General features: G+C 36.1%; 1 protein-coding gene across 3 annotated transcripts in view; it reads left to right on the top strand.

The window, feature by feature from the left end:
• The window catches only part of LOC150098281 (synaptogenesis protein syg-2-like), a 362,825-nt gene that overhangs the window by 298,516 nt on the left and 40,097 nt on the right, over positions 1-24,212 (top strand). For all 3 annotated transcript variants that reach the window (XM_090406405.1, XM_090406406.1, XM_090406407.1), the window contains exon 4: positions 16,515-16,648. In XM_090406405.1, coding sequence (XP_090262531.1) covers positions 16,515-16,648 — 134 coding nt within the window. The remainder of the gene's footprint in view (positions 1-16,514; positions 16,649-24,212) is intronic.

The following is a 24,212-nucleotide window of genomic DNA, read 5'->3' on the forward strand; positions in this document are numbered from 1 at the left end:
TTGTTCTTGAAAGTTTAGAAACGATTCTCGAACTTAAGGTTTTCTAACTTACACAAGTGAAAGAAACAATTTTGAGAAAAGCTGAAACGTCTACGAGCATTACGAGAAGGAATCGATGAGGTCGTAGATGACAGACTCACGATACCATCATCGATCGAAAGCCTGACTTGGTGAAACAATGATGAAAGTGTAATTGCAACGTTTTCTGAAGCCTCATGTCGTCTGTTCTAAAACACTGTCGATAATAGATACAATGATATATAGTTCAAGCAGAGTGAAGGCAAGGTCTGTCACCACTTATAGTGATTTTATCTGACAGCTACAAATGATTTTTTTTCGGCTCCAACGAAAAAAATGTCCTGTCTGTTATAACTACCAAATGTACTGAAGATTCTGAAGACACGAGATTTGGAGTATAACAATTTAAATAATCTAGTGCGACTTACCAAGTAATAAATACAACTTTTAGAAATAGCCCGACTTTTCGTATATAGTGTTCCCAGGGAAACGATAAATTAATTCTTTATTAACTAATATAATTTCAAGGGTTTTATTGTTATTTGTATAGCAACAAAACAATGAATAAAATTTGTATAATAAACAAAAATAAAGTAGCAAATTTGTCTAGCCGATGTATTTTATATTTTTTATCATATAATATTAAGTAAAAATATTTTTGAAAATATGTGTTTTATTGTGCAGACTTACTTATTTTGAATTCCCTGTTTTAAATCAAGAAAAATAAAATGTGTAGTTTTATTATTTATATAATCCGACAGGCTCTTGAACATTCTCTACAGAAAACAGTGTTACTGTAATAAGCATATATTTTCTTTTGCTTTAAGTTTTTTTTTCTCTCTCAGTAAACTATGTTGACAGCGATTTATTATAGCGCTTGTTGAACGAATGTTTGGCACACGAAAAAAAAAAATTTTTTTTTTTTTGTTAAAAGATATGCAGATAGGAAGTACTTCGACTGTCTATCGCCATTGGATATGTGACAGATTTTAATAGCTTTGCGTTCAGTTGAAGTAATGTTGTCTGCAGGTGGTTTTGCGTTATTGATAATAAAGATTGATTCAATACGTAGAAGGTTTGCATCTTGTTGAGGGAGAAAAGAAAATTACTTCAACTGAACGCAAAGCTATTAAAAGTTTAAAAAACAACAGAGATATAATCATCCTCCCTGCAGATAAAGGAAATGCAACAGTCATCATGAACTCCGAAGATTACAAGAATAAAATGATTGATTTACTACATAATGATACCTACTCAATACTTGAGAGAGATCCAACTCGTGAACTTCAAAATCGTACAAACAACTTATTAAAAACAACAACTGAATTATCCCGAAACGTCCGTTTATCTCTTCGCTCTCTCCATCCGTTAATTCCTCGCATATATGGTGTTCCTAAAATCCATAAAGAGAACACCCCATTACGCCCAATAGTAGAAGGTATCGATTCACCTACATACAATCTTTCAAAATACCTTGCCAAATACCTCAAAAGTTTTTCAGGGAAATCACCTTCCTTTATCAAGAACACTACAGAATTTGTTACATACATCAAGGATATTACAGTTGATGAAAATGACATCATGGCTAGCTTGGACATAACTTCTTTGTTCACTAATGTCCCAACAGATGAAGTCCTAACATTACTCAAGGACAAGTTATCCAAAAAAATGTTAGCTTTGCTTACACATTGCATCAGGTCCGGTTACTTCAAATTTCAAGATAATATTTACAAACAAAATCATGGACTGGCTATGGGTAATCCTTTATCTCCTGTTCTTGCAAATATTTACTTAGAAGATTTTGAAACCAAAGCTATCTCTTCCTTTATTTTAACACCTAAAGTTTGGAAACGTTATGTGGATGATGTCTTCATTGTTTGGAGCCATGGACATGAATCCCTTATGGTTTTCCTCGAACATCTCAATAGCCGACATCAAAGTATTAAGTTTACTGCTGAGCTTGAAACCGATAATTCCTTGCCTTTTCTTGATGTCAAACTGACTCGCTCTTCTGCTGATAAACTAAAAATATCGATATATAGAAAACCCACACATACCAACAGATATCTGCACAGTCAATCCCATCATTTCCCTCCTCATAAGCTTGGAATAATTTCCACCTTGGGACATAGAGCCCGTTCTCTTCTTGATGATCCAAATGAATTGCTTACAGAAATAAACCATCTGAAAACGTCTTTCGAAGTTAATGGATATTCCAAGAAAATCATTAACAAATTCCTTCTTAATCCTCCCAGACATCACTCAGAAGAAACAAATAGATTCAAAGGCAATATATCTATTCCTTACATAAGTACTGTTTCACATAAATTAGCAAAAGTTCTAAAAAAATACAATATCAGAACCTTGTTCACTCCACTTCCAAAGATCCGTTCCTTAATTAGCCACCCAAAACCTTGTCATCATCAACTCAAATACCCTGGCGTATATAAAATATTATGTGACTGCGATATTCCTTATTTCGGGCAAACAGACAAATCTGTCGAAATGCGTATGGAAGAACACATGAGAGACATTACTTACAAGAGACAGCGAGCAAGTGCATTATCAAGTCATATCCTCTTCTCGGCTAATCCTAATGATGATAACCAAAGTCACAAAGTCTGCTGGGAAAAATCTACAAACATCTTCCGTTGCAGTGACGAAATAGAGAGAAAAATTGTGGAATCGAGAGAAATCATCTTCAATCCTGTTCATCTAAATAACAACTTAAGCTACAACCTCCCTGATAGTCATTCAGCTGTAATCATGTACTGGCGTTCACGTGATGCAGCAAGCACGCACTCTCCCAACAATGCAACAAATGAAAGAACAGCTTCAAATACAACTACAACGTTTTAATGCTAATTATGTATAAAGACTGTCTATGATGTTCATAGTCTTTTAACCCTCAATGTTTAGTGTTTTTTCTTTTATAATGTCACCTGAAGAAGGCTGTTACAGGCCGAAACTAGTAGTGTGTTTATATTAAAACCTTTTTAATTAAATCTCGGTTCTAGTCATTCAATTTTTTTCATAAAACTATGTATGTTAACCGAGTCAATGATCATTCTGTCATATATATATATATATATATATATATATATATATATATATTATATATAATATTATAATGGAATGACTACGTTGAATTAAAATAGCAGAATTTTAATATTTTAATTATGGAATTCAAATAATTTCAGTGCAGTTCTTAATTTTTTTTCTTTAATTTGATTAAATTTCACTTTATATTCCTGCATTGGTATTCATATTTGTTCCTTTATATTTACTTTATTTACTAACATATGTGTTAAATATGTTAGTAAATGACGTAGCTCGGCATCCACTGGAGGTAAGAAATTTTGTTCCATTACGGCTTCAAGCCATATTTTTTTTTTTTTTTAGCAAGCATTCAGCGTAGAGGGTTGTAATTCCTTAATGGACAGAGAAATAATTTTTACACAATTCAGTATGGAAAACTCTTTCCACGCTTGAGGCAGTGTCATGTTTGGATTAGATTCCATTTTTTCCAAAATTAATTGAAATGTTCGCCGAATATAATATGACTTGTGTTGATATTATTCCTTGGTCGAGTGGTTGAATAAGTGAAGTAGTATTAGGCGGCAAAAGAGTTATTTTAATATTCGGATGGCTTACGTTTGTTGGGTGGCCTTGTGCGTTATCTAAAATTAGTAGAATTTTGAAGTCCATATTCTTTTTCTTTGTGTAACTTTCTACATCGGTTACAAAACACTTGAACAACCAATTTTCAAACATGCTAGCTGTAACCCATGCCTTTTTGTTGGCCCGCCAACAAAAAGGCATGGGTAGGATGGATTTGACGAGCCCTTTCATCGCACGAGGATTTGCAGATCGGTTAATAAACATTGGTTTTGTCATGTAATAACCTGATGCATTATTACAAAACAGTAGAGTAATTCTATCTTTGGAAACTTTGAATCCAGGAGCTGATCTTTCATTTTTCGAAATATAGGTGTGCGTTTTGGCATTTTTTCTCCAATATAACCCAGATTGATCCGCATTGAATACCTGGTCTGCACTGTAACCACCTTCTTTAATGATTTTTAAAAGTTCTGCTGGGTATTTCCGGGCAGCTTCAACATCTGCTGATGCTTATTCTCCCGATTTTAAGATTATACAAAGAAAACCACTTTTTAAAGTTTTCGAACCAACCCTTACTGGCAGAAAATCCATGCTGAGAGATTTATTCTGAAGAATCTTAATCAAGTTCTTTTAAATGTTTATAAACTTTGAGAGCTTTTTGCTTAACAAGGTGTCCATCCAAAGGAATTGTCTTTTGAGTGCAATCTTCTATCCAAATCATTAGAGATTTCTCCATTTTTTTCTATTAGAATATCGCAAACACGAGCAACGCGCTTTGCACTTACCGTTGACCCAGCAATAACCCTCGAGGGCTCACTTTAGTGAGTACGGGCATGGCAAACCCGAGGTACCTGATGCTGGACCATGCCTTACTTCATGTAATATATATCTGTTATATTATTCTGTAGACTGGTCCCTCCTCTTCTTTCTTTGCTTCTTTCTCCTGTCCTTGCTCCTTCCCCCTGATGCTATTAGAGTATTCGAGGGCTAGGGGTGAGTCTTTCCTATCTTGCTAAGTCATTTCGTCTTATGCAGCCACCGAAGGAGGCAAGCTAGCCTCAATAGGTGCCGGTCCCAAGCCCGGATAAATGCGAGGGTTGATGTCAGGAAGGGCATCCGGTCGGAAAACTTCAGTGCCAACTCAAACTATGATTATGAGTCGAAGAGAAAATGATATAAGGGCTAGGGCGTACCCCTTAAGCGACGCGCAGCCACATCGCCCTACAGCTGTGAGAAGTGGACGAGGGCTACCGCATCAAGGGCGGGTGCGGTTAAAGAAGCGAGCCCAGCAGGTGGAGAGGATGTTGCGAGTGGGAACACTGAATGTTGGACGCATGACTGGAAGGGGAAGAGAGGTGGCAGACATGATGAGGAAGAGGAAGTTGGACATTTTATGCGTGCAGGAGACAAGGTGGAAAGGGGGAAAGGCAAAGGAACTGGGAGATGGATATAAATTGTTCTACTCTGGAGCGAATAACGAGGGAAGAAATGGTGTAGGAATTGTGGTGTGAGGCAGAATGAAGGGTGAAGTACTGGACGTGGGTAGAAGGAACGACAGGATCATGCGAATGAAATTGGGTCTTGGAGAGGTGGTGTATTATGTGTATATGCCCCGCAAGTTGGTTGTACAGCAGAGGAAAAAGATGAGTTCTGGAACGTGTTAGATGAAGAAATGAGGGAATTGGAAGAAAATGAGATGGTGATTGTCGGAGGAGACTTGAACGGGCACATAGGAAGACAGAATAGAGACTGTGAAAGGGTGCATGGTGGCCACGGAGTGGGAATGATGAACCAGGAAGGAGAGAGGGTTGTGGACTTTGCAGTAGCGTTTGATCTGGCAATTGTGAACTCGTTTTTCTTCAAGAGGGAAGAACATTTGATAACATTTAGAAGTGGTAACACCAGCTCGCAAATTGACTACATTTTGACTAGAAGAAAACATCTTAAGGTTGTGACAAATTGTAAAGTAATTCCAACAGATCAAGTAGCACAACAACACCGACTGCTGTGCGCAGACTTTAAAATAAGATCGAAGATAAGAACTTCTGGTTGCCATGGGATGAAGACAATTAAGTGGTTTCGCTTAAAAGAGGAAAGTGTGAGGAATCGTTTTAGGGAGAGAGTGTTAGAGAGGATTTCGGATGGACTGGAAAGTGTACAAGATTGGTGGAAACATAATTCAAAAGTAATCCTGAGCTGTGCAATCGAGGTGCTTGGTGAGACATCTGGAAAGATTAGAGAGCAGAAGGAGGGTTGGTGGTGGAATAATGATGTACAAGTGGCAGTGACAGCTAAGAGGAAGGCAAAGCAGAAGTGGGATGAGTCAAGAGTGGAAGAGGACAGAGAGGTGTACAAAGAGAGAGAAAGCAAGAAGCCAAGAGAGTTGTGGTACAGGCGAAGGCCATGGCATATCAAGATCTGTATGATCAATTAGAAACAAAGGAAGGACAGAGGAAATTTTACCAAGTAGCGAAATGTAGAAATAAAGCAGCTAAGGACATCTTACATGTGAGGCAGATCAAAGATGCTGAAGGAAGAGTATTATGGAGGGATGTGGACATAAGAAACAGATGGAAAATATACTTTGAGGGACTTTTGAATGAGGAAAATGCAAGGACTCACAGAGGAGATGGGCAGCCTTCTGAGGGGATGGTGCAGAACATCAGTAGAATGGAAGTGACGGAGGCCATGAAGAGGATGAGGAATGGAAAAGCGGTGGGCCCCGACAGAATTCCAGTGGAGGCATGGAAGGCACTGGGGGAAGAGGGAATTGACCTGCTGTGGGACCTGTTCATGAAAGTTTGCCAACAGGAAAATATACCCGAGGAATGGAGGGAGAGTACTCTTGTTCCCATCTACAAGGGTAAAGGGGATGCACAAGACTGTAAAAATTACAGAGGGATAAAGTTGATGTCCCACACAATGAAGATCCTAGAAAGGGTTCTTGATGGTAGATTGAGGGAGGAGGTGGAGATTGCAAAGGAACAATTTGGCTTCATGCCTGGTAGATCAACAACAGATGCTATCTTTTGGTTACGACAGATGATGGAAAAATATCGAGAGAAACAAAGGGAGCTACATCTGGTATTTATTGATCTGGAGAAAGCATACGATAGAGTGCCAAGGCAAGAAGTCTGGAGGTGTCTGAGGGAGAAGAAGGTGCCGGAGAAATATGTCAGGTTGGTGCAGGAAATGTACAGAAATGTGAAGACAAGTGTTCGGACCTGTTTGGGACAGACAGAAAGTTTTCAAGTAACAGTTGTCTTGCATCAAGGGTCAGCATTAAGTCCGTTTCTGTTTAATATTGTGATGGAGGTGGTAACAGAGGAGGTGAGAGAAGATGCACCTTGGACAATGTTGTATGCAGATGACATCTTGCTGTGTGTAGATTCAAGAGAAGAAGCGGAAACTAAACTGGAAAGATGGAGAAAAGTACTGGAAGAGAGAGGTATGAGACTGAGCAGAAGTAAGACAGAGTATATGTGTTGCGCAGTGGGCGGTGGCCAGGAGACAGATCTGGAGCTGGAAGGAAATGTCATCAGGAAGGTGAGAGACTTTAGATACTTAGGTTCAACAGTGGAAGAAGATGGAGGAGCTGAGAAGGAAGTGGGATGCAGGATACAAGCAGGTTGGAGGAACTAGAGGGAGATGGCTGGAGTGTTATGCGATAAGAGGGTGCCGATCAATCTGAAAGGCAAAATTTATACGACAGTAGTGAGGCCAGCTATGACATATGCTATAGAAACTGTGGCCCTGAGGAAAAATAACATCAGCAGGATGGAAGTAGCAGAGATGAGAACGCTTAGGTGGATGTGCGGTGTGACCAGAAAGGATCGTCTGAGAAATGACTATGTCAGGGGAACAGTGAAAGTTACGAACTTAGGAGCGAAAATACAGGAGGCAAGGTTGAGATGGTTTGGTCATGCGATGAGGAGGGAGGACGAATATGTGGGAAGAAGGGTCATGCAGATGGATGTGCAAGGAAGGCGGAAGCGTGGGCGGCCAAAGAAGAGATGGAGGGAGCTGGTAGAAGAGGACTTGAAGATGAAGAACTTGGATGTGCTGACAGCCCAAGACAGGAAGGTGTGGAGGAGACTCATTACAAAACAGTGACCCCATTTAAATGGGAGAAGCTGTAGAAGAAGAAGAAGAAGAAGAAGAAGAAGAGAATAAAGCAAAATTCGATACTTATAACTACTTGCGCGATACGGGCAGCCACAAATTTAACGAAGATAAAATTTGATTTTTAAGTCCCGCGGTGACAAATATGAAAAAAAAAATGAAATAAAATAAAGGATTACTAGAAATTGTAGACCTCGTTGAACAAGAGATACCACAATTTGTAGACCGCGTTATATCGAAACCGCGTTGTATAAGTACCGCTTTATACGAGGGTTACCTGTATATATTATATTTTTCAATAATAAAATAATAATAATAATCCTTAAGACATCTATGGTACCAATTCTTGAAAAAAGAGGAATGGAGAGTCCATTGGCATAATTATGGATAGGATTGGAGTTTAGTGATAGAAGAGGATCCTATGGAAAAGAATCCATTCACATGTTGTGAATTATCCGAGAGGAAATTGGCAATCCATTTCCAAAGAATGGACAGTATATCATTTACCATCTCGTAATAAGTACAATGGCTTATTAATTTAATAGAATAGACACGGCAAGAATAAATCAGGCTGTCTTAGCTATAAGTTCCGTAATAAACTTATAGCCAGTATTTCTCTAGTATTAAACTAGCATCACAATTGCCATATTTCACAAGGTAAACTTTTGAAATTACTGCTGTACATTGTTGTTGTTATTTGTATTTATCTGATTCCCTTTTCGTTAGCCAGTTTTTTTTTTTAATCATTACCTGTTTGTTTAATGATGGTACCGAGCATGGGCGTCGCAGAGGGAGGCAAACGAGACAATTGTCCCCCTGGGATCTATTTGTGAAAAAAATTAAATAATTAAATAAAAATTTATTGGTGTAATTATTTATCTCCAAGCTTTCCACCCCTGGAAAATTTGCTTTGCCCTCGCTGGAGAATTTTCTGCGGATGCCCATTGAGGCCGGAGTTTACTATTTTAGATGATACTTTTAATACCGTTACTCCAAGAGAAAATTTGCTTTACGCCATTACTTTTATTTAAACTTTATTAGATTCTTCCCTTGTAACAAATTTTAAATAATTATCTTCGTTAATTTTAGGAAGTCGTTCAAACAAGATTTTATGTTTTCCGGTAACTGAAATTTTAAAAGTTTTCCGGTAATTGTGATTTCCAGCGAATAAAGACTCGGAATTCATTTCAAATAATCTTTCCAAATGTTCGGCAAAAAGTCGAAGTTTTTTCGGAAAGCACGTTTTCCAGTAGCAGTTATCAAGAGATTGACTATTCATCTTAAAGCCTTGCAGCCACTCGAATAATAAAGATTCTCTTCAATGCCCTATAACTGGCATAGAATGGGCGTAAAAAATTAGTCTAACAGAGGTATTTAGACACTAGATACTCCATATCTAATACATATGGGTATATCTAGTGGTGGATTTGGTACTCATAACTCCCACTTCACCACTAGATATACCCAATATGTATTAGATATACTTACACCTAACTAACTAACTTACACCAACTGGGACCAGGTACTGATTGATACCGTTGATGTAATTTAATGATGAGTTCATGAGGTTTTCTATAAATAACAATAATAAACTGGCGGAGTATATCGTCATGTGATGCTTGCATGCTTACGTGTGTCTACTGGAGATGTATAATAGGGAAACGCATGCAGATATCTTGCTGCAATGCAGTATCCCTTTAGAATTGAGTTGGTTCATGAGAATAGTATTGATTTCCATGAGAGATTAATATGAATGAATAGCGGTCAACTTTTCATTTCAAAACAGAGTTGACCGTCAGACAATTTCATTCTTACTGCGACAATGGTTTGGTTTACTTATCTCAACTACTGGTTACTTAGGGCTTGTTGCTGCTGTTGTTGGTTTTGAAGTTGAATTGTTACCAGCTTACTAGGATCATTTTGAAATTATGAAGAATTTTATACGTACAAACAAACAAAATAAAAAACACGTACAATGACGATTGATGTGAAAGCATTTTTAACATGCCAGCTTTTGTTACTCAACTCACTTAGTATCATTTAATTGTATTTCTTCGGTTTACTACTTTGACAAAAGACACATGTCAGCAATTTCGCTCTCTTACGCTTATCCGCTGGTTATATTACATTATAGATTTCCGAACCTTTTTTGTTCATGGATTTTGTTTACCTTTCTGATGTAAAGTACTCTTTAAAGCAATCTGCACAAACGAAGGGCTCCATTACTGATCTAAAAATGGAAAAGCTTGTGCTGCATCATAAAGGGCCGTTGTTATAGCAACTTCGGAGCGTCTTGGTTTTTCTTAAAAAACGCAACATCGAAATTACCGAGAACATTCTCAATTGCGTAAACCTTGCATACGCTTTTTTTGTGTTATGATCTCCGGTGATGTTATACTGCAAGCTAGAAATCTCAAGGGAAAAGAATCATCTCTATTTTTCCTAATCTGATTGCGGCAAAGACAGAAAAAGAAAATGTGTCTGTTTTATTTTATTTTACTTTTTTTTTTATCTTTACAATGACTACACCCAAGGAAGATACTTTGAGTTGTTACGAAGCTATCAAAAATTCTTGTGTTTATATTTACTGAATTTTAGTTACTTAATATTTCTTTCCATAGGATTATGGCTTTCAGTATTTTTAAGAATTGCAAATTCGCTTTGCACACTTCTTGAATACATCTTAGTTACGATTAATGAAAGAAATGGCATAGCAAACATACTGCAACAAAAATAATATACAAATATTTCTGAAAATAACACTTCAATGTGTTGAAGAAAAACCACGCTGAATCTCTCGCATAATTTACATAGTCTTCATGCTCCATTATTTATATGAATAAATTAAGACAAAATAATCGATGGCTTTGTTAAATATTCTACGCATACAAGCATTGTACGGTAACTCTAGATTAAATGAAACATATGAAAAACTGCTTAATAATAATTGCAATTATAGCTGACTGTAAAGATAATTTGATTGCATGAATATTATTTTCCAAATCATAAATAATACTCGTATGTATGACATTTTTTTTGTCTTACGTTGTTGTAACTATATGAAGGTTTCATTACTCTCGAGAATTAAACATAAAAGCTATAATATTGTTGTTATTGATGCTGTTGTTTGTTAAAATACAGAAAAAAAAAGAAGAAAAAACACGAAAAGATCATCTCTAGAGCAAATGCCATACGAAAGAGATAACGACCTATAGACCAAATAGAATAAAAAACAGATGTAAACCGATGAAATACGGGTAGAGCCCGAAACACGCAATCTAAACTTAGCCTAAATTTAAAAGTAAAAATTAAAAAAAAAAAGTTAAATAAATAAATATTATTATCATTCCATAGAGTAGCTCAGTCGGTATCGACGAAGCCTTTTGTTTAGCAAGACTTGAGTTCGTGACGTGAGAATCTTTATCTGGTCTCCTTCGACGAAAGATGAGTTAGATTTTTTACTCTGGACACTGAAGAGTGAAGAAATGAGCCTAACGCACAATATAATTCCTTGTTTCATCCAGTAACCCTCTAAATGTCTTGCACATGCAAACTGTCGCTTCACAAAAGCCTGACAAGACCAGGCAAATCAGGAACTTGCATTGAAATTATTGACTACATTTTTTGGACAACAAACTGATATCTTATTATTTTAAAGTGGCAAGACAATTTACGTATTATCTAGTGCGTTTGTTCCTAACACTTGAATGATATCTGTGTTAGACTGTTAGATCGCACCCCCCCCCCCACCCGATCCTTTCGTAGACGGTAGGTTCTCTTGAACTGCAGCTCTGCTAGTCAATGACATTCGCTGCCTTCCAATTTGATTTCTGCAACAGCGACAGGCAGTCTGACACAATCCGTCATTAAAAAGTTAAAAGTATCAGTAGTATAAGGTTTCATTTTATCAACACAACTGAATTTCTGTTAATGTTTTTCTGAGCGAGGCAGCAAATCATGAAAGCGTGTTTAAACAACTCTCACTCCCACTAGTCATTATTCTTATCTACATCATAGTAAAGCACATTTTGAGCTTTAATGTAGATAAGCAGACAAGGGTTCTACTTTCAGATTCATGGCATGGGTGGTTGCATCGTCACTTTCCCCTGAATGAAAACAAAACGAATTGCATTTCTTTATATAACTGGACAAAAGTGTTAATTCATTTTCCAAACAAAAACGTTCAGCTTCGTTTCTGAGAGCGCTAGCAGGAGGAAGTGTTGATAGGCTTGCATGTAATTTTTGCATGTAAACTTGTGACATTACGCAGCCATCCATTAACTGTGCGTTCGTGACTACCACTCCAATTTTCACCCTTGGGCTTCCGTAAGTTTGCTACCTGCAGGAAATCGATTGCTGGGCTATCCCAGAACAAAGACGAAATGATGACGCCGTAAAGTTCCTGTTAGCGAATGTGCTGATTACGGCCTAAGGATTAGGGATTGCGGCTCGTCCACATTGAAGCCGTCTTTGTGCAACATATAGTGAAACTGTAGCTGCAAATTATTCATGGCCGGAGAATAAAAGGAGACTTTATTTAGCCTTGGGACAAGCCTGCTAAAATAAGTACAGTTATACAATTGTGTACCTTTATTCAATTAAAGAGCTGCTACAGAGAATGTGTTGTGTGCCACATTTGCTAGTCGTCGAATCGTCGAATCCACAGCTGAATGTTCTCTATCCACCTGGAAAGAAAACCGCAGTTATTTAGGTAAATCTGTGTGCGCCATGTACTGAAGATGTGTTAGAATTGGAGTTATAATTATAACTCCAATCATAACACCTCTTTGCAACAGTTTTAAACTAGAAATTGTTAATCTAATTTCATTCTGCAAATTTGATTTGATAATCTGATTAAAAAAAAAAAAAAAACTTGTAAATCTATATCTACCAATTTACTTCTTCCACACATTGTCCAAACAGTAAATATTTTTAAAATAAAGATTGCAATGAATTTTAGCACTGGAAACGAAAAACGAATTGACCTTTCATAATTATCTAACCTTTGCTAAAACCATCATACTGCATATTCGACGAATTTGCTTTGCTGATGCTTTTTTTTAAATATCATCCTGATTTTGTTTCTCATAATTATATCATAAATCCGAGTAACATTCTATAAATTTACGATCTATAGAATTTTCATTAATTAAAAATGTAAGTTTTTTATTTATTCGTAAAGCTCGTGTTTTTTTTTTTGGGGGGGGGGGTTAAAATATAAGGTCGAAGATTCATTCTTGTCTAGTGTTCACGTAGTGAACGTCTGTTCGCGTGTTTGGTATGTAATAAGCAAAGACGGATTGCATGGACGGATCATTCTAAACGCACAGGACTTGCACACCCATTAGCAAAACTAATCACATGTGTTGAGCGGCTGGGGACCCTCTCCTCAAAATAGAAAAGGGGCAAAAAAAAACACAATCGGACAGTTCTTTATAAGCTTACATGTAGAATTCGATGACATATTTCGGTTTTCTTTCTTTTTACTAATATAAGCGAGTTCTTTCCTGAACATTTAAAGTTCTTAAATCTCTGTATTATTCATATTCGTTTTTGTCCCTTGATTTGCAGAATAAACTGATACTCCGAGTTTTTATTGTAATTTTCCTCTGAAACACAAGTTATTAAGAATAGTGGGATATTCACTGTTAATTTTAGACGATCAATCAGTAAAGAGTTACGAATTTATGATTTTTGCTATTTATTTAGCTCTAATCTAGTTTTCTAAATATGTTAACTGCGTTACCACGCTTTTTTCTTGATTGAAATCAGGGAGGGAATCTCTCCAAGCTTAATATTAATTCAGCAGCACTTCTGTACACCCAATAATAAATACATAAATAAATAACATATTCTATTTCAATCCACGTAATCATTAAGGAAGATCAAGAGATTTCTTGCTGATTGCTCCTGGTTTTGTGTCCGTAGTATACAGCACTGTTCGGTTTTTCTTTATAAATAATGACTTTTTGCATATTTTCCGACGCAAATGTCTACTGGTGTAAAGTTATGACGAATTGGAAAACTGGCTTTTCTTATGGCTTGAATGTGGTACATCAGTTATCAGGAATGCGCACGGAATCTCATTTTTCCCCGCAATATATCAGGACAAAACTATTTTTGCAATATGTCATGAACCACGCACCTTTAAGTTGATGACAGAAATTATTTCTTCGTGTTTAAACATATCGACCGAGTACATCGTCATCTTGAGAAGTGCTCGACATTCCGCGTGAATATATTATCCAAGCACCGTCCATTTCGAGGACCTATCAATGCCATTGAGGAATGAACGTATTAGCTGGAAACTTCTCAGTCGTGCACCCAAATCAAACCCGTAGAAATATACCTTGACATTACAATCGACTTTATATTTAGCATACCATATACATACTGCTTTCTCATACGAAACTATAATTGACCAGTATTCACATTATTGTGCATGAGTAAGCTGTCATTTTTTTATGAATAAATTTCATGTAGACTTTCGATGGATAAAATTTATTGTGGATTAATGCAGTCAAGAATTAACACAACTGATTTTTCTGTGACGCAAGTGTGTGTGTGTGTGTGTGTGTGTGTGTGTGTGTGTGTGTGTGTGTGTGTGTGTGTGTGTGTGTGTGTGTGTGTGTGTTCGAGGTATTCTTTCTATCTCTTTGCTGTACCTTGATTGGACTGTACTAGTTTTTTTCTTTTTTTTCGTGCTACTCTACTTTTTGCTTTAGACACACTACACTGGTGTCTAAGAGATAAGGACGAACTATATTTCATCCTTAGCTTTTAAGAAGCGTTCATCTTCCAGTGGTCAACAATTTGGAAAAGTTGAGAGGTTTCCAAACAGCATAGCAATTGATGGTCAGCGGATTTCTCCATTAGTTTGGAGAAAAGTTAAGTGAAAGAAACATAAAGGATAACTAATGATAAAAAATGTTTGCCCTTTCCTTTTTATGAATAGGATATGAGTTCATTTCCAATCTGCATTACACATGTTAATGAATATGTAATGCAGGTTGGAAATTAACTCATAGTTATTTAAGAAATTGTAAAAGACTGAGATTATGCAATTATGCATTCTTTAGAATGCATAATTGCATAATCACACTTTTTCCAATTTCCAAACTTCGATATTACATCGAGTGACGAAATTCAAATACACGTAATGGTGCTAGTACTGCAGAGAATTATCCTTTCCTCTGAAAGGTGTGAACACCTTTCCTCTGAAAGGTGTTCACACCTTACCGACCTTGATTTATTCCTAAATGGTTCTATCCATCCTGATGTCGGCTAGCCTTGAACGATCATGTTAAGTAGGAATAAAAATTATGTAGTAAGCTAACAGTAACTGAAATACCTCAAAAATTACTAACGTTAGGTTGCAGATCTAGATTATGATGGCCTTAGCATAATTCCATCATTGAGATTTCCAAAGACTCACAGTTTAGCCTATTTAGGTGCTCCCAATCAGTGCATTTTATCACTGCTATTTCAAGAAGAAGAATATTTACAAGTATTCAGATATTCCAATATTTATTAAATATTGTAATACTTGAATATAACATGACTGAGGTCTTATAAATTTCAATACAACGAGCCGCCATTAATTAGGAGTGGATGTGGAATTTATAGAATAACACTAAACTGAATCGATGATTATTATTCTGGTTCAAAAGAGTTAGTTCAGCTGAAATTACAGAAGAGCCAACAACTGAAGCTGTATGATCAGTTATTATGATTTTCATTGCATATCTTCTCTGACTTTTACTTGACTGTGAATTGAATTACCCGAGTTTCCTGGAGGTAGAAGAAAAAAGCGCCTTAGTATGAAACTAGCTAACGATCTTCACGAGAAAAGTCCTATAAAGTTTATATCCTTGTGTGGAACAGGATTCAAATCCAAGTTTTTTTTCAAACGAAAGACAAATATCTCAAGATCCTTACAACCGATCATAGGAAATGCTGGATCGAATAAAGTCTGTCTGTCTAATCACTTGTGATATATTATGTATCCATCAGTAGAATGAGTTCCTCAATTTATAAGTATCAACAGTTCTTCAAATATTGTAACTTGATCTCCAAACACTTGGAGATCAAGATCAAGGGCATCAGGATTCGTGTCAGTAAGAAATGTGTAAATTTCACGCTACCATTGAATTGGGTCAAGTTCTTTATTTTTAATATAGTTCTGCCATGGATATCGTTGTCAATTATCCAAATTTTTCTCAGAAAACTCTTTCTGGTCTAACTCTCCGGCTGATGTGTTAAAATTAAATCAAGCACTTTCTTTTATACTGCTTTCTTTCTCTTTTTCCGTATTTCTATTTTATTTCATTTAAATTTATTCCACGCTTTGTTCTCAATAGGTCATTCGCTTCAATTACACAGTGGTAATTCTGTAATACAATTATTTGAAAAACTTTTTCAAATAACCCAATAGCATTCAAAATTTGTTGGTTATCCCCCTCCCCCCTCAACGGGATAGATTATTTTACTTGTTGAGTCACCAGCACCTTGAATTTTTAACTCCGCAAGGCATGCAAGATGGAAATAGTTTGCGGTATATGCAGTGGTTTATTTTTAATAAAATATTTTGATAATGCATCTTTGAAAACAGAATGTCGCCTGGAATGCCACATTTTAAATAATTTCATTGTATTTACTCTTAGGTATAGGTTTCTAAGTGTTGAAATTATTATTAATTCTTAAAATATATATCTTATAGAATATGCTTATGACAGATATTTTTTTCCACACAGTATTTCCTACAGAAAATCCAAAAATATCTGGCACAAGACCTCATTATCGAGTAGGAGACAATGTTGATGTTTCATGCACTGTGGGACCATCTCGACCAGCAGCATTATTAAAATGGTATATAAATGGGAAAGAGGCAAGTAATAATTTTACGCTTTGTTTAGGAACCTTCATTCTTCTATAATTTCTTATTGGTCTCTCTCTCTCTCTCTCTCTCTCTCTCTCTCTCTCTCTCTCTGTGTGTGAGTGCATGCATGATGCGCGCGCATATCAGTCACGATTCCTTGTTTTTTGAAAAAAAAAACTAGAATGAGTAGAGAATTTTTTCGCTAGCAGATGGCTGCCAGCTAATCAGCGTATCATTGATATAAGAGGGTGTAAATCGCACAATTTAGGATTGAAGTAACGTAAAAAAAAAAAAGAAAGAAAGAAAAGCAAAAAAACCCATAGAACACTTGAATTCGATACTGCATAAAAGCAATACTCTGAGAGCTGTTTCTATTTTCTGTTGTAGTTTTGTCAGTCTTAAGGTACGTGTTTTTGATAGCCTCCTCAAGGAGAATTACATTGAGATTTCATTGCTGAACCTTTTTTTTGTAATTTACTCCGATGTGCGCAAAAGGTTAACGTTGAACTTAATATTTAAGGAACAAACCCCCCCCCCTCCTTTTCTTATTAATTCTGCATAAATTTTAGATAGTTTAGAATTATTGAATGTGTATTTTTATTGTGAATACCCGAAACAATATTCAGTAAGTCTGTTAATTATGAACTTTAATGAGAAAAAGCAATGTTTTTAATTTAACAAATGAAAATGATTTGTGTTCATGAAACGAAAACAACAACACCAACATAATAATAATAATAATTGAATCAATCAAACTTTGATATTATTCATACACGTCGTCATCCGGTAGCATCCTCTAGCAAGAGGGTTGCAACAGATGAGCAGCTCTTCTCCATTTAAGTCTACTGTGTTCATACACAATAGACTGAAATACATTTTATTAAATGTGTAACAATGTTTCCGGTGATCTTGAAATTTGAATCTCGTGCTCGATTCTCAATTGCATTTTTCTCTGTTGAAAATGTGTTCCTACACTTCCATCCCCATGAAGGGAAGGAACGAACAGGAGATTTAACAGTTGACCGAACAGGTTTAACTGTTAAAACTTCTTCAGCTTCTTCATATTTGCAATTTGAAGGTCTTCATTTCTGAGCTTTCACTGCGTGCTTGAAGCAGACTCGTGACATCAGTTGCAAACCTGAGGCTACAACTGGTTAGCAATGTTAATGACCAGAATTTCATGTTGCTCAATCTCTCCTGGTTTTTGAAATCTTTTAGTAAACCGAGCACAAAAACTAATAATTTTAAAAAATTATTAGTAAACTGAGCACAATAGTACTGTATTGCGTAACTATACGCGTAGTTTTGAAATGCCGCACTGTATTTACAGATATTTGCCATCTATTTATTGCAATAGATGTTAATATTTTTGACTCTGTTGAAACTTGAAAATGAAAGAGCTAGTAAAGCTGGAACAACTAATGATACATTTATCAATTATTTTAATTTTATTTATAACGTTTTATTCCTCGTAAAAAACTAATGAGAAACGAAATTGATACACTGTATACATACGTATGTTATCCTGATTTGTGTATTAATTTTAAATGCCAAGAAAAAATAATAATTTCTATTAAATGAATTAGTCCTGAGCAACGAAATTATTTAAACATCGTCGGGCGCAAACGTATTAAAATATAACAACTGAATCAGGTTAGATATTTCATTCAATATTTGCACAATGTTTGAATTTTGGATATGCGACAAACGGTGTGTTATTAGTTGTAAACAAACAAAAAGGACAAACAATAAAAATCTACGTTTTTTTCTTTTCTTTCTTTCTGCTTTCATTTGGGTGATGTGATATATAGCATCATCATCATGATCATCAAATTCCTGCCATGTACGCTCAAGGGGCGTACAGGATATCATAGTACTACATGAAAAATTTACATAATTATTAACTTCCTATCTACAATTTTCCTCCAAATGAGTCTGTTATTTGTCAAGACTCTGACATTATCAGATCTTATATTTCTATCGTCTAAGGCACTTTGTACCGTATCAATCCACCTATATCTTGGTCTTCCTATGGGTCGTTTTAATGCCAACCTGGCAGAGAACACTTGTTTTGCTAATCTTTCCTCGCCCATTCTGTTTAAGTGAGCATACCACCTGAGATTAGCTCTGCTAACGCATTCCTGGATGCTGACAATATCAAGTTCTTTCCTAATATTCTTGTTTTTAATATGATATTGCCATTGATGCCATCTGTTCACGCCTCTAATCTATCTCAGGACTCTCATATCTGCGGTTTCTAGTCTTTGGTCAAGTGTTTTACTTCTGGCCAAGCACTCAGATCCATAAGTTAAAATTGGTTTGAACACTGTCTTGTATACAGCTAATTTAGTGTTCCGACTAATTTCTCTCTTATTCCACATGAATTTATTCAATTGACTTCCTACCAGCTTTGTTGATTCTGTTGTCTATTTCCATAGCTAATTTACCATCTTCAGTAAAAATCGTGCCTAAGTAGCTGAAATGTTTTACTTGTTCTACAGGTTCCCCGTTCACAACACAGTTGACATTTTCAACAATTCTATTCTACCTGTTTTCATTGTCTTTGTCTTTTTAATGCTGACCTTCATACCATATCTTTTACAACAGTTATTCAATTTAGTCAGGGAATCTTGCAAAATTGTAGCAGATTTATTTAGAAGTATAACATCATCTGCATAAAGCAAAGAGCTGACGTTAACATCTCCAATTCTGATATCATGTTTAATACCACTTTCCTTCATAATGTGATCCATATAGATAATGAATAACAGAGGGGATAATGTACATCCTTGTCTCACACCAGATTTAACATTAAACTATCTTCCTGTACTTCCTTCAATTCTAACTGCTGACTTACAACTCAAATAAAGACTAAGTATTGCTTGATATAATGCCCCATTGACACCGTATAACTGCAGCGTATTGAATAGCTTCTCTCTTGGCACCTTGTCATATGCCTTTTCCAGATCGAAAAACTTAAATACAGATCTTTGTTATATTCCCATGCTTTCTCACCTGTTTGTCGTAAAGTGAAGATCTGATCCTGACAGTCTCTATTTGGTCTGAATCCAGCTTGGTCTTTACCAAACTTTACTTCCACAATTCTTCTCAACCGTTTCTCAAGTATACGTGCATAAATCTTACCAGGAGCACTCAGGAGGAAATACCTCTGTAATTCTCACATTCAGTTTTATTTCCCTTTTTATATATGGGTTCTATGAGAGCTACTCCAATCATCGGGAATTCGTCCCTCTGTCCAGACTTTCTGAGCTATTCAGTGCGGCCACTGTAAGTCATTTATACCACCATACTTCAGCATTTCTGGTCGAATATCATCTAGTCCTGCTGCCTTATCACATTTCAAGCGTTTGATGGCTTTTTCTACTTCAAGTATGTATTCCTGACTGTATGCCTGTTGAGTTTTTTTACCACTGTGCTATCATTGCTTGTTTCATTTAGCAATTTTTTAAAGTAATTACTCCATACTTCAAGGATTTCTTTTCCCCCTGTTTTCATATCACCTTTATCATCTCTAACTTCTTTTACAGCACTCTTTCTTCCATTTCTAAGCTTCTTTAACAACCTCCAGAATATCGTACCACCTTCTTGATATTTATTTTCTATGTTCTTGCCAAAGTCCTCCCATGACTTTTGGTTTAGCTAGTTTTACACAGTGTTTCGTTTTCTTACATTTGTCTCTGTATTCTCTAAGAGCAAAAGCTGACTTATTTGCCAGGAACATTTGATATGCTATCTTTTTTTCTTTCATTGCCTCTTGAACTTCCTGTATCCACCATGGAGTTTTGATTTTTCTATCCTTACAGACAACCTGGTCACATGCCTCTCTGGCTGAATCAAGCAGTGTTTTCTTCAGGGTTTGCCACTGAATTCCACGATTTGGTTCCTATTCTCAAACTATTTCATTTTTTCTTCAATCATGTTTGTGTATTTTAGTCTACAGTTCACATCTGAGAGCTGCTCAACTTTTATTTGCTTTAAAACTTTCTTACATGTTCTTCTTTTCAATGTGAAATTCAATTTTATCCTGCTCAGGACTAAATAGTGATCACTTCCAATTACAAATCCTCTGTACACTGTGGTGTTCCTGCAGCAGAGAGAAAATATCACTATCAACAATAACATAGTCAATAAGACTTTTCTTATTATTTGCCTCTTCTCTCCATGTGAATTTGTGCACATTTTTATGTTGGAACATTGCGTTAGTAATAACCAGTCCATGTCCTGACCAGAAATCCAACGAGTATTTGCTATTAGGTTTGCTCTTTTCTCCAAATTTTCCAAAAATATTTTTGTATGTCTGACAATCATTCCCTACTCTGCTATTCAGATCCCCAACAAGGGCCAACTTTTCCTTTTTCATTGTGTCAGTAGCTTTCTCTAGAGTCTCAAAAAATTCCTCCATTTCTACCTTAGTAGAGTCTTCTGTGGGACCATAGGCACAAATAAGCCTCATTGTCCAGTTCCCCATTCTGATATTTGCCCATATCACTCTACTTGAGACTGCCTGCCATTCAAGAAGATTAACCTCGTATTTTGTGTTGAATACTATGGCTACTCCTTCTTTTCCTTGATTGTCATTTCCTGAATATAACATTTTGTATTTATTGCTCAGAAAGTTCTCACAAGTTTTTGTCATTTTTGTTTCAGTCACCCCTATTATGTCGATCTAGTACTAATCTATTTCTTCAGCTAGCTTCATTTCTTTGCCATTCAGGATTCCTATGTTAATAGTACCGATCTTTAACTCTGGTAATGATGAGTTGGGGTGTGCTTTCAGATTTGTTCATGTAGCTGACTTTTCGATGTTCACCCTGGTTCCTTGGGAAAACAACGGGGGCCTTGTTTAACCGGCGACGTCCCAGCACGCATGAAATTTTGTCATGTTGTACCATCATTTATCTATATTGGTTTAAGCCAATAAGAATACAATTTTTTTGGCTAAATCCTGAATTGCCAGCCCATCCTCGTTCATTCAGTATCCGGATAGATACCCAACTGGGTGCACCACGAGAAGGTGAGGATTGGACGTTAGGTCAGAAGCACTGGTTGGTTCTCCGCATCCCTTCAAAGGCTGTGTGGAGGTCTCTTGTCAGTTATACAGCTTTGACCCTTAAGCACCCCTGATATATAGCAATATATATCAGGGTTACTTAAGATTAGGTTATGTTATGTTAGGTTAGGTTAGGTTAGGTTAGGTTAGTATATGTTGGTTAGTTAGTCTATGTTGGAATCCATGGAAGAACTTGTAGCGTTTCCCGATAACTTTATCTTCGATCCGTTTACTTTGGTGGAATTCTCTATACGAACGGCCAGACTAGAGACGGTCGGATTATTTAACGATGTTCCCGAGACAATAGTAAAAGAGAGTAAGCAGACATTAGTGCAATAGTAATAATTGCACTAATGTCTGCTTACTCCCTTTTACTATTAGATCAAAGATGAACTGAACAAACTATACCGTCAATTAGAAATAGACATAGATGCAGTTTTCAAGTCAATGTTGCTACTGAAAAAGAAAAAATATGCAGCACTAGCAGTCAGTAAACGACCAAATGGTGAAATAGTCACTTCAAAAGAATTAAAGGGACTGGATATTGTCAGAAGAGATTGGTCAGAATTAGCTAAAAAGGCTGGAAAGTAAGTATCTGATTGAATAATATTAAGTATTGGGTTTTGTGAAGTGGAGAAAAAAAACTGTGGAGGGAATATAAAGGTATACTCATTGGTGTATCCTCCAGGTAAAGATTACTGATAAAGATGTGAGAAATGAGTAAGCCGAACTGGAGGCGTTTGGCATAATAAAAAACATCAGTATGAATGGGATGTAAAGGTGGCAAATCTGACTGAACAATGAAAGAATTGGCGAGGTCTATGATGATGTTTTTTGTTCGGAAAAGTGGTATCTTTAATAACTGAATTTAGTTTATTGATGTGGTCATCTTTATAGCTAGGAATACAGGAAAGAATAATTACGAAATTTCAATTACATAGCAATATATATGTAATTTGATTCGGACTCGTCGAGTCCGAATACAATATTTAAAGATTAGTCGAGTCCGTGTACTTGGAACCAAAAACGAAAGATACTACCACTCATCGCTGCATTAGGATTCACCATAAAGATGTGCAAATAAAGATTCATATGGAGAGAGAGAGAATATAAGAAAAAAGAGAAGTCTTGTTCAAACTATTATCATAGAAAGTGGTTTTTTTCTGGCGAAAGAAAAAACGATTCAGAATATAGGGAATTTGAAATTGGAAGTGATCAATCACTTAGTTATAAATTTGATAATATGAATATCATATTGAAAAGGAACATATGCAAGAAAGTTTCGAACAGAATAAAAACTAGAGGTGAACTGCAGACTCAGCTATACGAATATTATGCAAGTAAAAAGATGAAAAATTCCAAAATAACGTTGATAGATTCCGCTAGGGTTTGATTTGGTTTGGTTTATTTAGATTTACGGCCGAAGAAACTCACACTATGAGGCCAATGCATTGAGTATGGTAATTGCGTATGTTTCTAATGGCCAGATTGCCTGCTTTGTGGGGTAAAAATCCTAGTTTTTGGGATGAAAAATGCTGCTATCTTCGAATGAGACTAGCTAACTTACCTTCAGTTTTCAGCTAGGGAGGTCAACATTTAGTGCGGTTGTTTTTAAGGATTTTTAGGTTAGTTTAAGTGAAATAATATGAGGCATTGCTATTAATGTATGCTGAGTACAGAGGCCATAAAGCCCTCTTAAGTTATTTATGTTGTATAGAAGTTTGCTTGATATGCCTGAAACATGGAAATTTTGGCATTGTTCTGTATTTTAGAGACGAGTGCTGTCATTATAGCAAAATAGTCTAAGATTTGGTATAGTCAGAAGCTTTCCGTCCGTGTATATTGATTGCTGTAAAATAAGAGCATTTTGGAACTCCAGAACTGTTCTTGCAACCAAACTGTTTTTTAATTAGTTTAGTTTCTTTATATATTGTGCTGCAGAAAAATAGTACATTTGTACCGAGGGTAGGCTTTTTCATTTTTATCAGTTTTATGTATTTTTTAAATTTATTTTTTACTTAGTCCTGAAATCCTACCCTAGAGACCAAACATGGAACTTTTTCAAGCCACTTCAGGCCTCCAATAAGCAGAGAGGTGGAATCACACATGGCGATGAAATTCATCTTCCACCTGAAGAAAGTTACGAGTACAAACATCCATACCTACATCAGGATTCGAGCCCGCGGCCTGTTGGTTGGACAGCGGGTATGCGAACCACTCGACCATCCAGGCTGCAATACAAATCTTGTAAATAGTGCATTTTAAAGTTTTAGAGAGTACTGCGCGTATAATGTTTTGTATGTATAGTTAATATGATGTATGTTCCATCGCGTATTGTAATAAAAATAAATAAATAAATAAATATTATTATTATTATTATTATTATTATGACACCGCCAAGGACTCATCGCTGTGGGTTCCACTCCTCTATACACATTTAACTCTTTCCCCATACTATTTAATTCACTTACCACACACATCTACCATCCACCGCCCATCACC

Source organism: Typopeltis vanoorti, chromosome 16 (genome assembly GCF_054136105.1).
Source record: "Typopeltis vanoorti isolate ZY-2024b chromosome 16, IOZ_Tvanoo_1.0, whole genome shotgun sequence".
Taxonomy (NCBI): Eukaryota; Metazoa; Arthropoda; class Arachnida; order Uropygi; family Thelyphonidae; genus Typopeltis; species Typopeltis vanoorti.